The 21,761-nt window shown below is 35.6% G+C and overlaps 2 protein-coding genes across 2 annotated transcripts in view; one reads left to right on the forward strand and one right to left on the reverse strand.

Moving 5' to 3' along the window:
* The window catches only part of LOC127529561 (uncharacterized), a 315,715-nt gene that overhangs the window by 122,643 nt on the left and 171,311 nt on the right, over positions 1-21,761 (forward strand). The window lies entirely within an intron of this gene.
* rad50 (RAD50 homolog, double strand break repair protein) overlaps positions 1-21,761 on the reverse strand; it is a 126,401-nt gene that overhangs the window by 81,612 nt on the left and 23,028 nt on the right. Inside the window, exons 7-12 of the mRNA XM_028812794.2 lie at positions 21,186-21,314; positions 17,113-17,278; positions 15,696-15,889; positions 13,514-13,720; positions 9,271-9,453; positions 8,916-9,073 (exon numbers count right to left, since the gene is read on the reverse strand). Coding sequence (XP_028668627.1) covers positions 8,916-9,073; positions 9,271-9,453; positions 13,514-13,720; positions 15,696-15,889; positions 17,113-17,278; positions 21,186-21,314 — 1,037 coding nt within the window. The remainder of the gene's footprint in view (positions 1-8,915; positions 9,074-9,270; positions 9,454-13,513; positions 13,721-15,695; positions 15,890-17,112; positions 17,279-21,185; positions 21,315-21,761) is intronic.

Genomic DNA, 21,761 nt, shown 5'->3' on the forward strand with positions numbered 1-21,761 from the left:
TTGACCAACTCACTGTTTTAATACTATGACAATCACCAACTCAGATAAACACAATGACATGTTAAAGCTAGTTAATTTTGTTATTTAATATTTTAACTTATTATGAATTATTCTGCTTTCAAATGACAAGCTCCAAATTATGAACCAATTGCTATTGCAGATTTTTGCTTTTAAGAGTGGGCTATAATTATAATGAAATAATTTAGAAGCAGTGCACTGTAACTGAGGGAAGTTAAGACAGAAAGAGCACAGGTACATGCCTCTGCGGTAATCACAGACTTCAAATACCCATGATTTCTTGCTTTTTAGAGGGCTCTTTTAGGTACCTCATTATCCTTAAAATGATCGCTCAATGCGGCCGCCGAAGTTGGAATTTCTTTTCATACTTTGGAAGATTTACCCATTTTAAAAGGTACCCTGAAGCTGCTCACTTTTGTGATGGAATGTCCCCTCATATGGTGGGTGACTGATCCCCCAGGCTAATGCAGTCTGTCAGCAAAGTTACAATATTTTCTTTCACAATCAGTTTTCCTAACCCACATATCCTGGGCAGGGTCAGGGGGCAGCTGGAGCCTATCTTTATGATGTTATACTTTATATAACCTATACATTAACAACTGGGAACCAGACAAGAAAAGTGCCGGTGTGGTGGTGCTTGTTCAGTCTAGCAGACAGTGCTTTAAATGGGCTGGTACCAGCGGTGCTCGATGCTTCATGAGGGTCTCCCCATTCTTTGATATCATATATACACATACACTAACCTCCAAAGGGGAGCCCCCACCGCGTTTAATAAAAGTAATAACGAATTGTGAGATTCCACTTCAAGCATCATTTGTGAAAAAACAGGAATATAATTGTACTTTAAACACAAGATAATAAATCTGAAATAAAACTGATTACAAAATATATTAAGGCACTGCTGTACAGATTTTTAAAAAGCCAGCGTCACTGTCCTTCTGCAAGCACATTGTGGAATATCAGTCATCCCTAAGCATTATACATTATTTGTAGCATGATGTTTGCATGCATAACAAGAAAAGGGAAAATATGCGCTATACGCAAACCATGAGATAACAATGAACAATTTTTTCCATAATGTATGTCAAATCGTTTTTTTTTGTTCAGAAGATGGTAGAAAGAAAACAAATGAGGACGCCGTGTTTGAGTAAGTAATAGTAATTAGTAACTTCTAGTCTGCGGTTGGTAGACATTTATTGAAATCCATTTTATGATGTTATTTTAGAGTTTTGCGCCAATACAGCATTATGATTTGTAGAAATTTTAAACAAACTTGGAATGAATCACCTTTGAATAATCGTAGTAACATTAACGAATATTGCCATGTGTGCCAAGTTGCAGCAATCTATGACACAACAAAACTAACACCTGTGTGCTGAGCGAAAACGCCTGCACACCACCCTCGTCACACCATGTTGACACTTTCAGTAGTACATGGGTAAAGCAGCAAATTATTCATAATCCACAAGCACTAGACTCTATCTCTCCAACCACGCCACACGTGATGTTTTGAAATGACGATGTGAACTTTTAAAACATCACAGCCTAATACACTGCAGAGTAAAAAATACCCAAAGAATGTAGTGAGCCTTATTAAGAGACTCACACATACATCAATTTGATTATGCAGAAACTATAAAGATGACCACTACCTGTCAATTAAACAATCCCCTTGAAAACTTCAATAATACCGATAACAAATATTACACTCTGAACTTAAATTGTAACAAGAAACCCATTTTCCTGTAATAAACATATATACAGCAAGTAACTGCAAATGATAGCACATTCACCAAGTTCTGCACAAATACAATAATTTGTTTTAACTCTGTTTCTTAAGATATAGCATATAAATATAGATATGTCCATAAGGTTACTTTGCATCACTCATATAATGCTAATTCAACATTTTCAGAAAAAGTTTTTTTTTTTTTTCACACATTTGTGAAATCGTCCTTTTTTCATGAAAATGACCAGCTTCTGGAAAGTGGACTGCAGACAAGGAGGTCAAAGGTGGACTGTTACGGTAACAGTACTAGACTTCATTTAAAATAAGCTTCCTTGATCTTCACTTGCTGGCTTAAGAATACCTGTTTAAGATTAACATTTGAGCCTCTATACTTAAGCAAAATAAATTTACATGAACTACTGTAAAGTTAAACAGAATTTCCAAAATAAAAATATCAGTTTAAAAAGCATATACAACAGATTAGAATTCACAGAATTCCTTTAGTGACAAAAAGACATCCAGATACTGATGTAGCATCCCTAACTGATACTGTGTTATAAGTGGTTTAGAGAACTGAACAATAATTTAGGCATAAATACCGCATAGAACATTTATGTTTTATTATTTTAACTAGCAGGTTTCCCCCTGATCGCTTCGCTCGCCAGCCACTTTGTGTCTCTGCCGCTCATGTTGTGAAGACGGGGGCTGAATGCACCCTAAGGAGACATGGTTGCTCCTCCAAAACCCCCTGTTAAACGGTGATACAATGGGAAACAAATAGTTGTTTTTTTTTTTGTTTTTTTTTACCTCCTCTTTGCTCGATCAGCTGCTGGATTGCTGCTGCTGCTGCCGTGCCGCGTGATCTGCATCTCGCACGGCGCTTTGAATATTTAAAAGCCTGTACAGCAGCTGTCCTACTCTTTGTGCTTTATTTCCGGCCCCGGCTATGGTTATATCTTTTAGCACAAAGTCCCGTCTCGTGGGACGGGAGTTCTTGATATTTTTCAGTTTAGAATTTAAAAACGGAATAAGAATCTGAAAATCTAACAACATCACATTAAAGTTCGATAAATTCTGAAAAGAATGTTACCAAACATTTATATGTAGGCTTTAAAATGAGCCCAATTTTAAGCGTGACAAAAAAGTGACATAAAAACGTCACTGTTGCACTTTTAGGCTTAGGATTTTATAGAGTATATATTAAAACACACGCACTACATCTGATCGCAGTATTCCAGTTGTGGCTTCACAAATGCATTATGCATGTGTAGCACCCGTCTCTGTCCCATAGTGCGCTACATAACTTACCCTACTAGAGCCTTTTTTAATTGTTACTGTACATTATATTGATGTTAGCTCTAATGAGTCTTACAAAACCCCTAAGCTTTTCTCACAAGGTGCATGTTCCAAGACCAAACCCTTTAGTGAATATGGATACTGTGTACTTTCCTTTCTTACTTTTGTATTAAACTTATTCAGCCACTTATCTCCCCAGATAGGAATTCTGTCCAGGCCCATTACAAGGGATTTAAAGGACTGTGCAGTTGCTGTTAACCCATCTAATTTATCATCCTTCTCAAATAAAAGCCAAAAAAAAACACAGCAGCTCTAACCCTTTAAAGAACCTTAAATCATAATAAGACACTATGATAATCTGGACTGTATTTAATCCAAAATTGTACTGATCTACACACAGTGCAACTTATATCCCATCCAATTTAAGTTAACTAATAAAACAGGCTTAAGTGCCATATGTTTTTCCCTTTCCTTATAAATCTATGGTATATTAATAAAAGAAGTTCATTTCATTCTTGGTTGACTAGCCGATAGCACAGCTGTGGACGACAGGTGTTTTTCTATCTTGTCTTTCAAGTTGTGTTGTATGTTGGCTGAACATGTAAGTGACATTTTTGCTGTACTGGCTATATGTGACAATACGACTACAATTTCTGCTACTGCTACGACTCCTCTTCACTTCCATTAAGTTAAAAATGATACAAATTCTGCAAACTAACTTGTATTTGGCAGGGGCTAAATACTACTATTAAAGAAGGGTGTGTGACTGAATATATCCTGAGACAATGCCAGCCTTTCCTATAATAATGATCAGCTCAAACCCCCAGAGACCCTGTATTACAGTACTGTAAGTTTTTTCAATACATTATCTCTTTTCTGCATACTTGTTCGACTAGATGTTTGATAGCTTGCAACATATTAATTAAAAATGTTATTTGACTACGGCACATTATTTTTTCGGTATTAACAATGATGACAGACCGAGTAAATGTAATTTCCAATTAGTAAATAGGAAAATTTTCCCACTTCTTTCAAGTCTGTATTTTTACATTTTCATCATTAAACGGAAATGAGGTGGATTTTTCTTAAAACGTGGTATCATCACACAATCTGAACAGTCACCCACATTTCAAAACAGTAAGATTGCTTCACACTTCAGAATATATTACTTTTCTTCTCACACTCGATTGTTCTTTTGTAATAAAAAAAGACAGACAGATACAGTTTTAAGTTCAGCCTGATAGTCAGGCACTAAGTATATCTACCTAGCAATAATAAAACAATGCAGGCATCTGAAACAAATAATGCAATGAACTGTAAACATAAATAACCATAACACATTCACCAACTTTGAGTTTAAAAATTTTACTTAGAAAGAAACATGTGATGAAAACTATAAAATAAGTTTGTTCTTTTGCTAGCTCCTTGTTATTATCTCTGTCACAGTAGAATAAAAATTTGAATGAATAAAAAAAAGGTTACATTTAAAGGAAAATCAGAGACAGTGACAGTTCTCCAAACTGCTTTTACATCTGCTGTTTTCACAAACAAAAAGCAACACATTTTATCAATTTAAAAACTTTCAGTCCCTTCCCCCACAAACCTATTCAATGATGAAACCAATCTCACATATAGTGCCTTATAAATATAACCTGCTCTTTTCCACAGCCACAACACACCTAGTAAATTAAATGTTACATTGATTCTTCCTCAAAAGTTATGTCAGGAATTAAAAATTTATACTATTTTACTTTTTCATATTCTGAAATAAGTGAAATAATGATCAATAAATAGCCTGCTTTCAATCTCAAAGTACATTTTCATAATCATTACAGAAAGCTTTTTCTAATGTTATGACTTACTTTTTTGTGAAAGGTAAGAATTCTTAACGCTGTTAACAGCAAAATAATAAAGTGAGATCCCTACAACATTTAAAGACACTTTGAAAACAACTATCTACTATTTGGGGTTATTACTTTAAAACTCTTGTTATGTACAATATATAGTACTGCAGCCATTAGAACTGTTGAGAATGTGATAAAACATGAGGAAAGACATGGGGAGATGAGATAACAAAGGAAGATATATTCAGCCCTATACGGTGGAACTAAATTGAGAATTATACTGTAGTGTAGAGAGAAATATTAATTTATATTTTTTACTGTGTATCTGGTGAATATTTCAAAAAAGGATATGAGAAGGATTGAGGAAAAGTCCTTGTTCAGGCATTCTACTTCAGAAGTGGCAGTATTTCTTCCACAAAACATCACAGTACTGCCAGACAATGCGCATCCACTTGATTCACATTTTTCACTTTTAATTATGTAATTAAAAACGAAACAGTCAATTATATATGTCTAGAACAAAAAGTAAAGCCTTCCCATTAACTGTAGAATGACTACTGAATTAGTAAACTGTAGTGATTTATACTGCAGCTTAGACAAATGTCTTTATATTGCAGGAGTTATTTTTAGCTGCTTGGGGCTTAGAACAGCATCACTGAACAAGTAGTATGGAGCAAGGATTACATTCAGGTAAGCTGACATGTCTCTCTATTTAATAAAATTGAGTAATGCATTTTAATCACACTGTTGTTTATCATGTCAATTGAGCGTGGCAACATGTTGCATTTTCATCTGAAACAAAAGTAAGAATTACACAGTACTCTAAATGTGTGACGATGTTACTACTGCTATTGCTCACTTAAGATTAGATACACTGCAAATATGCTATTATCACACTTTCCAGCACTGAAGATGATGAGTTTCATCACTTATACTGCATATAAAAACTATGTAATTCAGAATGTGAACAGGCACTGCTGAAGTAGGAATGCAATTGTAATAATGCATATGTGTTATGACTCTTTTTTCTGTAGATGTTTCAATACATTCAGTTCCAATAAATGTTATTTCATCAGGGTGTGTGAAAAATAGCACAACTGGTGCTGCAACTACTGTCTGAAAATAGATGATTTAAATGACTTCACATATTTTAAAGGTCTTCTGCTGTTGTTTATTTGTAGTATCTAGTATTATTATAATTATAATTATAGACATATTTTGTCTTTTAAGAATAAGATTAGGTTTGTACTGGAAAAAGTAAGCTATATTTTATGGTGTAAAAGGCACTGCTTCAGAAGGCAAATTTTACTTTACTGATAAGAACAGCTGTGCTTTGATATTTATCTAACCAACCCCAGAGTCTTTTGGAGATAGTGTTAAATACTGACTCTAGATGTGAAATCTGTGGTAGAGGTGAGGGGATGCAAAGCTGTCATTGCACTTTATGCCGTGAAAAGGGGACAGGAGGAGTTTAGACACATGAATATATGCTATTCCCCCTTCAAGAAGAAAGCTTTAGGGAGTGTCAACGACACCCCAATGGTCCAGTCATGCTGAAATAGAAATGGATGAACCAGGGAAGTTGCTCACACCTATTGGTTCATCTCTTGTGGCAGGAATTGGTATAAGTTGGTCACTCCATCTCTCTAGCCATCCTGCCATAAAGAGAAGACCACCTTTCTCTCTCTCTTGCCATTTCTCCATTATAAAGACAATTCTGTCTTGGCAGCCATATTGAGACAGGCATTTGTTCAATGCTGCATTCAAAGGTCATGTGGCAGCAAAGACCAAGTCAGACTGAAGATAATCCAAGAGCTACCTATGGAGGTAAGATTCACTGATGCTTTGGCTATAATGGTATTTTTCTCACACTTATTTTACTTTGCTTATAATTTGAGCATATTTTTAAAAATACATAATTAAACGTGTAGCTCCTTCTCCTGCCTGTTCTTTCACTCTATCTAATTGCCTGAGGTTATATATAAAGAAGGGAAGGTGGTAAGACGTCCTGTAGGACAGTACCTGTCCACAGAGTGGTAGGCTTATGGCATTTGAGGTATACATAATAAAGAGCATAAAGGAGAAAAAAAGGTCACCTAAGGTAGTGCTTCGAAACCTTTTTGATGTCGCAACCAATTTTTCCCATGTTTGTGTCTTTGCATCTCACCTTCCCTCTTGGTTAATCAATGATGATCATCAGAGCAGCAACACACTGCAACATACTTTCTGCAACAGCCTTTCTACCTTTGTATATAAAAAATAGCAACTCATGAACCACTGGCAGCAGCGCACAACTGAAACCCATGGTTGAGAAACACTGACATAGGACACTATAAAACAAAACAGTAACCTATGGCACCATATACAGTAATATGAAAAAGTTTGGAAACCCCTCTTAATTCTTTGGATTTTTGTTTATCATTGGCTGAGCTTTCAAAGTAGCAACTTCCTTTTAATATATGACATGCCTTATAGAAACAGTAGTATTTCAGCAGTAACATTAAATTTATTGGATTAACAGAAAATATGCAATATGCATCAAAACAAAATTAGACAGTTGTATAAATTTGGGCACCCCAACTGAGATATTACATCAATACTTAGTTGAGCCTAACAGACTCTAGACGCCTCCTATAGCCTTTGATGAGTGTCTGGATTCTGGATGGAGGTATTTTTGACCATTCGTCCATACAAAATCTCTCCACTTCAGTCAAATTTGATGGGTGCCGAGCATGGACAGCCTGCTTTAAATCATCCCATTGATTTTTGATGATATTCAAGTCAGGGGACTGTGACAGCCATTCCAAAACATTGTACTTCTCCCTCTGTATGAATGCCTTTGTAGATTTCAAACTGTGTTTTGGGTCATTGTCTTGTTGGAATATCCAACCCATGCATAACTTCAACTTTGTGACTGATGCTTGAACATTATCCTGAAGAATTTGTTGATATTGGGTTGAATTCATCCGACCCTCGATTTTAACAAGGGCTCCAGTCCCTGAACTAGCCACACAGCCCCACAGCATGATGGAACCTCCACCAAATTTGACAGTAGGTAGCAGGTGTTTTTCTTGGAATGCGGTGTTCTTCTTCCTCCATGCAAATAACTTTTTGTTATGACCAAATAACTCAATTTTTGTCTCATCAGTCCAAAGCACTTTGTTCCAAAATTAATCTGGCTTGTCTAACTGAGCATTTGCATACAACAAGTGACTCTGTTTGTGGCGTTAGTGCAGAAAGGGTTTCTTTCTCATCACCCTGCCATACAGATGTTCTTTGGGCAAATTGCGCTGAATTGTAGAACGATGTACAGATACACCATCTGCAGCAAGATGTTCTTGCAGGTCTTTGGAGGTGATCTGTGGGTTGTCTGTAACCATTCTCACAATCCTGTGCATATGCCGCTCCTGTATTTTTCTTGGCCTGCCAGACCTGGGTTTAACAGCAACTGTGCCTGTGGCCTTCCATTTCCTGATTACATTCCTTACAGTTGAAACTGACAGTTTAAACCTCTGAGATAGCTTTTTGTAGCCTTCCCCTAAACCATGATACTGAACAATCTTTGTTTTCAGATGTTTTGAGAGTTGCTTTGAGGATCCCATGCTGTCACTCTTCAGAGGAGAGTCAAAGGGAAGCACAACTTGCAATTGACCACCTTAAATACCTTTTCTCATGATTGGACACACCTGTCTATGAAGTTCAAGGCTTAACGAGCTAATCCAACCAATTTGGTGTTGCAAGTAATCAGTATTGAGCAGTTACATGCATTCAAATCAGCAAAATTACAAGGGGACCCAAATTTTTGCACAGCCAGTTTTTCACATTTTATTTAATTTCATACAACTAAATACTGCTTTACTAAAAATCTTTCTTCGGAAAACACCCCAGTACTCAGATGTTCCTAGGAAATGAAAGACATACCACTGTTATCTTTTTTGTTGAAAGTAGAGTAAATTATTATGCAGGCTAAGAGGGGTTCCCAAACTTTTTCATATGACTGTACATAAAAAATGTATATAAATACCTACTTCAGTTTATTTAGTTTTTCTCTACTGTCTTGCACTTCTTTGCTTTTTGTATATAACCAGTCTTCTAGCTGTTTTTTATTTGGAAAATATCCAATAAGTGAAATCAAGTCCTCGCTGTGCCTTGATTTGATTTTCCGAATCTGTTCTTCTTTGTCAACCTATTGAATACAATATTTAATTAGCAACAAGATTATTGAGATATTTTAGCTTTGTAGATGAGTATATCACTGTAAGTGAGAATGACATTAGATAACTGTAAAAGCAAAGAATTTTATTATAAAATATTACTGGAAAAGAAAAAAAAGAGTCTAATATAAAATGGCAATTCAGCTTTAGAAAAACAATGACATATTACCTTCTCTTTTTTAAGCATATCCATCTGAGTTCTTGCCGTGGTGTGTGCATTTAGTAATTCCATTTCATTGTCAAGTTTGCGCTGGGCCCGGTCAAGTTCTGATTTTTCACTCTGCAATTCAGTGACTTCCACTTTTAAGACTTCTACATTAGAACTTTCTAAGCAGCTCTTTAATTCATGTTCCTTAAAAAAATAATTTAAAATGTTTAATTTGTAATCTAACAGTATGATACGATTAAGCCAATAAAAAGTAATACTAAACAGAATTGTGAATATTTATCCCTTAGAAAACTGAATAAAAATCAGTCCATACAGCAGATATTTCGGAGTCATGCAAACATCTCACTTGATAATGCTTTGAAGCACATTAATCAAACTACAAGCAACTGACAGAATAAAGAAAATAAATAGCAGAATAAAGAAAACAAGTAGTTACTTTGTATCAATAGGGTGCTTAGAGAACACTAGCTATCAAAACTTTCATAAGATCATGACATTAAAATCTACAAGGTCCCTAAAGTTAATTTAACAGAACTTTAATGAATAAATTCTGTCTTTTGATATTTGTAGGATTGTATTATTATTGTTTGAGCAATGTTTCAATTAGAATGTTAAACATGAACATAAAATATTATTATTATAAAAGTTATGTTAGGTTTGAACCCAGTAAATACTTTCTCTTTCACAGAATTTTAGAAATCAAACAAAACAGCAGTATACCTTTTGGTATACTTAGGTTTGTATATAATAGCAAGAATAATTAAAAATTAATATTGTGACAGATCTCCAGGGACCTTGCCGTACCAGGATGCCGGAAGTACCGGAAGAAGGGCAGTGTTTTCCCAGGGCCACAAGTGGGCAGCGCCCCTGGGTTGTAAGGGGGGCACTGAGATGGGGGTTCCAACCCTATGCTCCACTGTGGCCACCACCAGGGGGCGTCTGGATAGCCCCAGGACCACAGTATGCAGCACTTTTAATCCGCCACACTTGGGAGTGCTGCCGGAAGGAGAACTGAATTCCCTTGTAGCGCTTCCGACACACCCGGAAGTGCTGTCGGATGTTAATCAGGGAACACCTGTGACACATCCGGGGACTGGATAAAATAGGCCTCCTCACTCCAATCAGGGAGCTGGAGTTGGGTGGAAGAAGGACGGAGCTTGCCTGTGAGGAGTTGGAGGCGGTCAAAGAAGCACTGAGGAGTCTAGAGAGACTGTGTCTGTGGTGATTTGTACATTGTGTGTTGTCTTGGGAGTACGGGTTGTAAATAAACGCATGTGATTTAAGACTTTCTGTGTCAGCTTGTCAGTGTCCGGGTCCAACATATCCACAATATTAAGATATTAATGAGAATGATTCATATATTATGAGATTCATTCTGCATTTTAACCAGGCACAATAAATATTCATACTACACAATGCACAAAAGTATGTTGTATTTCATACTAATATAGCCTGTACATGATACAGTATATTTATAGATATTTATAGACAGGTGCAGGGCTTCAATTCACTTGTGCCTTTTACCCCTTGAATAAAAGTAAATGGTAGGGAATTTACTGGCTTTGGGGTGTTTGCCTCAAGGTAGGTTTTATAAACAATGATATGAAGATCATGGATTACCCGAGTTAACCTGAAGTAACTGAAAATTACTGCTTAAAATTAATCTAAAAACAAAAACCCAAACGTTATTATATCATTCCTACATGAATCAGTGAATACCAAGATAATTCAGGATATTTTGCATTTAGAAATTCTTTAACCACTTGTACATGAAGTGTTCAGCCATATTCCAAAGTCATTTACTGTATATATGTTGCAATAAAACTGCAAGTCAATCAAAAACAGTAACAATATTTGACTTACCCAAGGGTGTCTTCTTTCAAATAAACCATAGGTTTCAATGTTGTCTGCTCTCTTTCATTATTAAAATATGCAATTTGCACATGTAATGGCAAACAGTGCGTCACAGCTGAGTGACATTCAGCTGCATAAAGTGAAGGACTCATTACCACTGATAACTGAAGTTCACAGTATTCAAAGATGTATAGTTGTCTATGACTGGTCATTTATATTTTATGCACAGCTGTGTCATGTAAGGCAGGGAATAAATTGCTTGTATGACAACTTGTCTTTACACACCGTTACTCACAAAGCTTGAGTCAGATTCTGATGACAATTTTCATTCTACTGATGGTGACACCTTTGCTGAAGGTCTAGATGCTATACAGTACTTGGTTTGTAAGTATTGCTAATAGTGTACAGTAACTTTGAAGCATAGTTCAAACATCATTGGTTCAATTATCATACCTGGATGCTGTTATCTGCACATTCTCCCCATGTTAGTGTTCTGAGCAGTGCTCTTTCAAATTCAACTTAGAGTGCCGGAAATGTTCCTTAGTGTAGCATAGAGCAGTGGTTCCCAAAGTGGGGGTCGTGAGATGATTTCCAAGAAATCATATACTTTTTAAAAACTTTTTAGAAATTAATTAATTTAATTTTTTAGAAATAACATTTTATCCATAACTAACAAAAGATAAAAACTAGTAGTTAATAGTTACATTTAAAAAAAACATGCAAATTAAAAAGCCATCAGACTGTCTTGGAGTGAGTGCGTCGGTGTGTGTACAGACGGTGCTGGAGCGATGCTGGGGAAAAAGAAAGGTCTTAAAGCAAGAGTCTTACAAGTGGCGCCTCACGTAAAATTCACGCATTGTATTATACACAGAGAAGCTCTTGCGAGCAAAACACTTGACCCAGAACTTAAATGTGTTCTTGAGACTTCGATAAAAATGGTCAACAATATAAAAGCGCATCCACTCAATATCAGACTGTTTGCCACTCTCTGTAACGAACTGCGATCGGAGCATGAGTGCTTGCTTTTCCATACAGAAGTCAGGTGGCTTTCGCGAGGGAATGTGCTCTGCCGCCTGTTTGAGCTGCGGGACGAAGTGCGCTTATTTCTGATGGAGCATGGGTCCCAGCTCGCTGATCACCTCACTGATCCTGACTGGTTAACAAGGCTAGCGTATTTGGCTTGCATATTTGAAAAACTGAATGGACTTAATATGTCATTTCAAGGTGAGAACACACACATAATTTCGCTAAATGATAAAATCCACGCATTCAAGAGAAAACTTGAGCGCTGGACTGAGCGAGCTGAAATAGGAAGGATTGATATGTTTTCTGAGCTGGATGAAAAAAGTTATATGGTTGTTAGAGCGTTATGTTCTTTTTTGTTGTCATGCTCTTGTTTGGATAAGATATTTTGTTGAAATTAAACAAATGAGTAAATTACTATTAAAAAAAATTATATAATTGTTAGACCATTGTGTTCTTTCGTGTTGTCATTCTCATGTTTGGATAGGCCTATTGGTGCATGTGCACCGTTGCGCGCAATATTTGTATATTTTAACCACTTCTGAGGATAGTGGGGGTCACGAGTCACTGGCACGGTTATTTTGGGGGTCGTGAGCTGAAAAGTTTGGGAACCCCTGGCATAGAGTACTGTTGTGCTATAGCTGCGACTATTATAAGTTTCATGAGGACCTCCCCTTTAGATTAAATGTCTGAGTAATCATGCAGCTCCAGTCGCTGGATTGCAAGCATATGGGGTTTTGGATAAAGCATTTTATGCTTGTGACTTGTTCATGGCATAATCCCCTTTGTGTTCAAGGCCTAAAAGAATCTTTCCATCATTTTTAAATCTTCTTTCTAAATGCATTCACTTCAGCCACACCATGCAAAAATAAGTGTGATTACAAGGAAGAATAAAATCTAGCAGTGGCCTTGGGGGCAGTAGGGGAGGTTGAAGTGAGCAAGGTAGAAGCAGGATAAAAAAATCTTGCACGGCATTGTCAATAGCTTTGGTGCCTGGTGGGAGGGGAGCTTGTGATGGGCAGATCATACCCTGAACAAGTCTCATTTGCTTACGACTCAACAACAGCCACTTGGCTGAGAAACACTAGTTTAGGTGTATGTGTGATGTGTCTCGAGACCCCAAAATGGATTAAGAGGATTTGAGAATGTTATATTGTTATTTTTATTTTACTGTACTTATTTACAAAATGAATGAGATTTAATTACTATTCTTATTTACATAGTGAAAGAGATTTAATTTACCAGATTAACATGGATTCCAGATTAATAAAAATTACCATGAAAGAAAATTGAATAATTTTAAAATGCATTAACAAGTAAAGGTATGTACTGTGATGTTAAAATTCGTAAAAAATCTCTCTCTTACTGCTTTCACAAGTTCCTGTTCCAGTTCTTGAAGGCGATCTGAAGATCCCTCTAATTTTTGTAGGTCTTCCTTGACTACTTTAAGCTCACGTTGCTTTTTCAGCAGAATGTCCTGTTTCAGATCTATTGTTCGTTGCAGTCCAGTCTTTTTGTCTCGTATCTCATCTATTGAGGTTTGTTTCAGGTTTTCTTTCTCTTGAAAATCTCTCTAGAATAACACGTTAACACTAGACTTTATTAACTAACCCTACACCATGTGACTAATTTTTCATGATAGTAAATTCAATAACAATTATTAAAAACAGAAAGGATTAGTCACAGTGATTAAAAACAACATCAATATTAAAACTGTTAATACTGTATATACTGTACAATACACATGAAGCCAGACAAGAACATCTAAAACAAATTTTGCAATTAAAGGAAATAAAATAGTAATAATCAGTAAATTAAAAATTAAACTAGAGCTAAAATCAATTTTAAAAATTCATTTCAGATCTTGAAATCTTGAATTTTACTATTAACAATGTCATAAAACTATAATGACACATAAAAAGACAAGATTCATGAAGATTTAATTAAAACTAAATTAAAAACTGGTAAAAACAATGAAAAGAAGCTGAAAATGTTAATACAGTAAGTATCAAAGCCTGCCTTAGTGAAATTACAGCTTTATATAAAACCTAAAAGCAAAAAATATAGTATCAGATTTTTTTCACCTTTATCAGAATTTTATAACAATTTAAAAAAAAGTATCATTTTGAAGAAAAACAATTAAAATTAATAAAATGCTACAGTGAGGTAAGTGTGCCTTATTAATAGGGGTAGTAACTATGTTTAGATTTTATCAACTGCATTTCAAATCAAATACACAACTACTTTCACCTGACATCAACTGGAAGTGAATATGATTAGCCATAAACAAAATCAACTCTGCAGGATTTCCCAGAAGAATTCTTTGATGCATAGTACAGAGATCCCATTTTTCCTCAAAGAATTAATTAAAGGTCTATGGGATTATATTGTTCAAAGGTACAGATTGGAAGGCCAACAGCAAATTGCAGGAATATATGGCAGGAAAAAGTCACTGCCTACAAACTACTTTTTTGCTTTTTTCGCAAGTAACTCTCAAATGTGGAGTTGGGGTAATACTGCAATGCTCAAGTAATTTCAGACAAAAATGCCAAAATAAGTTATTGGAAAAAAATATACATCTTTGCAAATACTTTCTGAAAAATGGTTTATGCATGACTAGACTGAATGTACAAAAGTTTGCCATTAATTCCAAATGAAAGAAATCTTTTTCACAAAGCACAGCTTACCACCTAAATATCACAGCACCCTCAAGCAAAATGTTGGCAGCATCATCGCATTTAGATACTTTTCTTAAGTAGTTTAGAGGGTAAAATTAATAACTTACAATATAAAATATTCTGGCACAACTGCAGCTTCCCTGTGCCAGAAAGCTGAAGTTAAAGAAAAATGTCATGGATTACCTTAAAACAAACATTAATAGCCTTGAATGGCCTTGCCATTTCTATAAAAAATATGTGGACTCATATAAATTGAGCTGTTCACAGGAGATTATCTCACAGTTTGACTGAGCTTCAATTCTTAAGCAAAAACAAATTGAGTAAGATTGCAAAATCCAGGTGTGCCAAGGTGACTGAGATGGAACAAAATCGATTTTGTACTATAATCAAAACAGAAGGTTTGTCCACATTGAATTACTTAATGCGTGCAGAAACATTTGCAACCAAGGCATTGAAGATCTTCCTTAATTTTAATTTAATTTCCTAATACCAAACCACTCGTTTTTCACTAACATATTTTTGATTACAATATTTTGTTACAGGTAGAAAATGGTCTGACATGACTTGTCTTGATTGTTGCCTTAATATCAATAAAAGCTGACATTTCAACATATTGACTGTAAATATGGTGTGGAGTAAATCAGCAACAACTAGAATTCATCAGTATCATTGTTTACCGTTAGAGTAAAAATCTATTGAATCCACAAAACTTTAATAACAGATACTGTAGGCAAGGCATGTAAAATACATAAAAAGTCAGAGATGTTTACTGTTAAAAATTATCTAAAAGGTTTAGTGCATGAATCACAAAGTTTGCAAAAAGAAATGCACTAAGAGAGAACGTTTGTGAAACAAATATTAGTCAGATACCTTTCTTTGATCAGCCTCCTCAACTTCTTTCTCTAGCCTCTGTTTCACTTGAGCATGAAAACTTCTTAATTGCCGTTCATTGAAAGGTGTTTTTTCATATCCATCCATTTCAAGTTGGCTTGCAAGACCGACAACACATGCATCTCTACTTTTGATAGAGTTCTGATGACGGTCAGCAAGTAGCTGAAGACGACCTGACATGATAAACATGTATTTCAAAAACACATCACTTTAAAGTGTAAGAATATATATTTCAAATAAAATAATTTACTGTATACCCAAATGGGATCAGTAGTAGTATTTATGTTTGTGGCATGGCATGCCATAGAATGAACAATGAGATTTTTTTAGCTTGACTTTTAGTTGTTTTAAATAGGTGAGCATTGTGCTAAAGACCCCTACCAATCCAGTTTTAATTGAAAAATCACTGTGGGATGGGAGTGGGTGGCCATTTAAATAAGAGTCTGCAGGTGGGGCTGGAGAGGGTAATGAGGATGGAAACGCTTTTAAGCACAGTGGCAGATGCAGTGGGGAGGTCACTGTTCAAGAAATCGGATGGCGGGAGGCCAGTGGTTGGAGTAATCAGAGAAAGAAGACAGGTGTGATTGTGGCTATGGACAACAGCGATCAAAGAGAAGGAAAGTGAGAGAATTTAATGAACATTAAATTGCTGAGAGAAGGAAAGTGAGTACCAGCTAGGAATTACGTCACAATGTTTCGTGAGGTGGGATGTGTAGAGCCCCTCTGGGACTACGACAAGTGTCGAGAGTCAGTGTTGGTGGCAGTGACAGCTGCTGGGAATACCCTTTCTCAGCAGAGTGTGGGAAACTAAGGTGACTACAAAATACAAATATTAGTCTACTTCCACAGAGCAAAATTGAAGGGAGCTGCTGGGAATACCTTGGGGTCCACGGGAGTGCTGGAGTAGAGGGTGAGGCAGAGCTAACCTGTTTAGCCTATTAAGTTGCAGGTGTACCAGCAGTGTGGTGCTGGTAGTTTGCTTTTAAAGAAACACATTTAAAGAAAATGTTTTAAAAAGGATTAGTGTTTTATGCATTTTATTCTTTCAGACCGCTTGAAGATATTTTGTTAAGTTATGTGATTGTTTAATTTATTGATTTGCCAATTTAAACAATACTTTGTATACTTTTTGACCCTTTTTAACAAAAGACTTATAGTTTATGCTTCTCACTCTCCACCATGTCCATCTTTGGTTAACAGACTACTAGGGGATCAACCACTCATCTGAGTGCCGAGCATGCCCCCTGGCATTGTGCCCACTGACAATGTTATACCACAGCACTGATTTACTTTACCATTACATGTATTTTATTACAGTGCTCTTTTATAGAGTACAAATATCAGTCTATTTTGAAAGTGAACTTGGAAAAAAATAATGTGCTGCTTCACTTCACACCTTGTTCTACTAACAGGTCAGACTTCTGATGATTTAATCGTTGACACTCTCTACCGCTTCGCTCTAGTTCACGCTGGCAGTCATTCAACCGACGTTCCTTCTCCCTTACTGTTCTTTGATGATTCTGGTACATATCTCTAAGCTGCTCATCTGTTCCTTGAAAAACCTTAGGGGGGGAAAAAGGAGGAAACACATTACACACAAAAAGTAGGAGAAGATTAATGAAGAAAAAAAATGCCTAAAAACTGAAATTGTTTGTAAAAAACTGAATTTGAAGACATCACTGACCTAGTGGCAAAAGTGAATGATGTATTGTCACCAGTCTCTGTTGTTCTTAGTTCAACTATCAGTGAAGCTTAAAGAACTAATAGCAATGTTTGTGAAAAGATGAACTATAAAATATACATTTGAATGAAACGGTTTGACATCCCTGGCAATGTGTACTTATTTTAGAAATGCAACTTACAGCTTGAACCTGTATATATACATCCCTTAAGTAACAATAATGGGAATGTCAAGACAAGAGAAACATGGTACAGTAGAAAGGATACATATTTAACTTGCATTAACATGCAGCTTACATTCCTAATACACAGTGCATTGCAGTATAATCTTTGCACACACACCAAAAAAAAAAAAAGCTGAACAGAAGCTATTGGAACAGTGCAATCGTTCAATTCTTCTGTGGGAGTCATTGATGATTGAAGTTCCATTCGCTAGAGTGCAGGAGGCATTTTTCTTTGAACAGAGTTGACATCACATCTGTGCTGTGGGCTTCTAGCTACAGGTTCCCTGAAAAGCCTTAAATATCCACATGTTCAGTGTATTCAGTGAGATATTTGCGACAAAATACCAAGTATGGGTAAATACCAACTAAACTAATTGTATGTGCTATACATGGACTATGCACTTCTAAGATCCCATCATAAAACATTCTTTTCACTATCTATGAACAGTGCATCTGTTGTAATCCATTAAGGTCCCTGCCTGAAAGAATTTCCTTTGATCCAGCTGCATTCATGTATGCTAAATATAATTAGGCTTACAAATCATAATTATGAAATAGTTATTTTTCATTTCTGGTTACACTCAATGAAAAGGAGGTAAAAAGAACTGAGAGTTGATAACAAAATGCCACTGGAGATCCAGATTTTGGCACTCAACACACCCAAAATGATAAATGTGCCTAATATCATTAACACCACTTCAACAGAACCACAGACCAGGCTGCACAGCACTGAGTTCCAACAGCATGTCTAACTGAATAACTAAAGAAATTAACATTACTGTCAAACTGTAAATGCCAAATATGCCTTATCACAATATAGTCGCAGCATTTCAACATATGGTATACAGTATATACAGAACACAATGTTTCTTTAAACACTATTTGCTCTTATTATGCCATACAGTTATACAATAGTCAAAATGACAGGAAGATATTATAGTTGCCAGCAGATAAAAGCACTTCTCAAACACATGGGGCCAGTAGTTGCAGTGTGACTGTGGGGGACGGCACTTACAGATGATATGGAATCACATGATTGACAGCAAGCTCTCTACAAGCATCCAGTTCATTCTTCAGCTTTCAAGAGAGTGCTATCCAAGGTCTTTATATTTTCCATTTTAAATTAGAGCACCGTGAGGGTCAACAAGTCTGGTGTTTCTTGTGGCAGGAGATGATAATGAAGAGCAGCTTACATGAAGAGGTGTACCCATGTGAATGAAAGGAGCTAGACTGATTACAAGACAACGTTGAGAGTGTCGGATGTTCAAACACTTCTAGATTAACTAAAACATATTGATGAGAGAGAGGCAAGGAAGGTATGAAATCATTATTACAATCAGGTTAACTGGTGATTTCTAAACTGGCCAATTACTTTCAGTCCTTGCAATGGACTGGCGCCCTGTCCAAGGCAGGTATACAGGTAGACTTTTATTATCCCAGAGGGAAATTTGTTTCCAGCAGGAAAAGTACAAACATAAAACATCATTAACTCACATACAAGAAAATAAGACAATAGTCAACAAATAACAAACCAATTACAACTAGAACACATAATTGTAGAATCCCTACAATGAATACTGAATTGAGTAACGTTTCTGTGACACTGCTGGATTCAAAGTTAGCTAAGAAAAAAGATCATTTAAGAGAAAGAAATGTTTAACAAACCACTGAGCGAGACACTACTTCTGACAATCTCAATAAGTTCAGTGGCCTGCCAGGATGGCCACTAGCTCCCCATAACTCTGAATTAGATTAAGTGAGTTTGATAATACTAGTTCATAATAAATGACTGTTAATGAAAAAGGTTCCATCATAGTCATATATTATCAGTTTCATACGCGTCAGTTAAAGTCATATGTTATTCAGTGACAAGATAAATTATTTGTCTAACTTCATTGACATACAGTATATACTGTATGAAAGAGATGAATTAAAAAATGGGACAGCCAGTAAACTAAAGGTAAGTATGATTGGAATTCAAACAATATGTTCTTTACAAGGCTAACGAAGTAGGTGCATTTCCATTACCTTCTCATTTCTTCCATTGTATCAAAGTACAAATATTCGCAATCCAGATTAAACCTGGAAATCAGGTAATGCTAAGCCAATCTCTACTTTTGATCTTTTTTCAGTGTCAACTTTTTAATATATGATCTTTCTAGTGTACATATAAACAAGCTTACAACTGAATCAAGTTTTCTTTAAAAAAGGATTTAATATATATGGGAAAACTTTGAAACAAAAATAAATGTTTTACAAAAATATTAATTTTTATGATAAAATTTATCCCAGGTCAGGATAAAGAAAAACTGAAGGGTTCAGCACCTATTAACCTTTTGTTTGATGCTTTCCAATATGTTGCAAGAATTGAACTTAAAAAGAGATTTAATTAGTTTTGGGGACTGTGACTCTAAAATAGGTAACTTGTTCTAAGACAATCAGCAGCAAGTGTTCCATACCTTTTATTCCTAATAATTGCCCCTCACATACCATTTAGCAGCTGAACACATACCACACAGGCTGAAATCTGTTGCTCTAAACCTGAACTACATTTATATAGGCACACTTTTATGCATGAATTGAACTACATTTTCACTTACATGTATTTAAAAACTATGTGAGGCAATTTAAAGAATTTTTTTTTTGGGAATGTCAACCTTGGCAGGGCTGTTGTGGTCCCCAGTTTGAAAATGATTTATTTAACTTCATTAAATGCTTAATTAAAGTATGTCCATTTGAAGACAACATTCACTTAATGTCTTTCTTTTCATTCATTGGTTTTCTGACCTTAAACACACTGGCAATATCAGTATAATATGTATCAGAAATCTATTTTCTTTGCTGTTCTTATGAAGATCGTTATCAGTCTGAAAAATCCATATCAATCAGGCTCAAATAAACACAGTAGATTTCTCTATCCTGACACTTTTACTTGAACCAACTTTCCCAAAACCAAAACTGCATACCCATAGCCAACAAACTTAAAATAATGGCAAGCCACAAATGGAATAAACATTAAAAAATATTTTATATAAAATTTATCAATGGTTTACTTTTTTGCAACTTAATTATTTGTAATATTCTGACTGTGATTGATTTATATATTCACAACTAATGTTTTACCACTGGTGAAAAGACAGATTTGAATGGACAGACACACATGAATGAACACAGACACATGCCTCCAACCCCAACATCCCCCCCACCACCATCACCAACCCACCCCCATAACATAATACACACTCTGACATCATCTTACAAATAGAGAGATCATGTTCATGGATGCTAAAAGGTGTAAACGAACAAAGCTAAACTTTGGACCCATTACTGTATAGATATTAGAAACAGCATAAACGAACAAACAGAGCCAAACAGGACAGGCAGAAACACTGCTGTCATCCTGCCACAATGCCTAACCCTTATATCCAAATTCACAAGCATATTTCTACTTTATCAACAGCCATGAAACTAAAAATGTACAAATGCTAGGAACTAGTAAATAAAGTAAAACTGTTGAACTGTACTTTGAAAATAGGCAGTGAGCAACTACAAAACGTAACACCACCTGTTCCATCTTCTCTTCCAACTCTTGGTTGTCCTCTTCCATTTGCTTCTTTCTGCTGTCTAAAGCTTTTATGTCATTGTCAAGTTTCATTACTTTTCCCAAATTTTCTTCAATGGTTACAAGGCGACTCTAGGAAAAGAACACCACAATATTTCTACATTATTACTTCCATATTTGAAGTTTTCATGAAACAATAAAATTGACTTTTATTATAAAGTGACTACACTTTTACTAAAAATAAAATGACCAAATTCCTAAAATCTTTTTCTGGTCAAATTTGGTGGAGGAGTTTTACCAAAGTATCAACCTGCAATTAACTATTAAAGCACCTTACTTCATATATAATGTTTTACTTTGAATTGCAATTTAAACAGAAGATTTTTTTAGAACAGGATATAGCTAGAATAATCTTCAAGGATAATGGATAAAATATTGTAAAAAAAATATAAAGTTCAGTAATGCTCTATAACAACCTCATAGAGAAAAGGCTGTAACATCAATATCATTGTAAATCCACTTCTCCTGCAGAGATATCCAATGATAATATTCTTGGCTGGGTTTCACCATCCCTAGCAA

This window comes from Erpetoichthys calabaricus, chromosome 11 (assembly GCF_900747795.2).
Source record: "Erpetoichthys calabaricus chromosome 11, fErpCal1.3, whole genome shotgun sequence".
Classification (NCBI taxonomy): domain Eukaryota; kingdom Metazoa; phylum Chordata; class Cladistia; order Polypteriformes; family Polypteridae; genus Erpetoichthys; species Erpetoichthys calabaricus.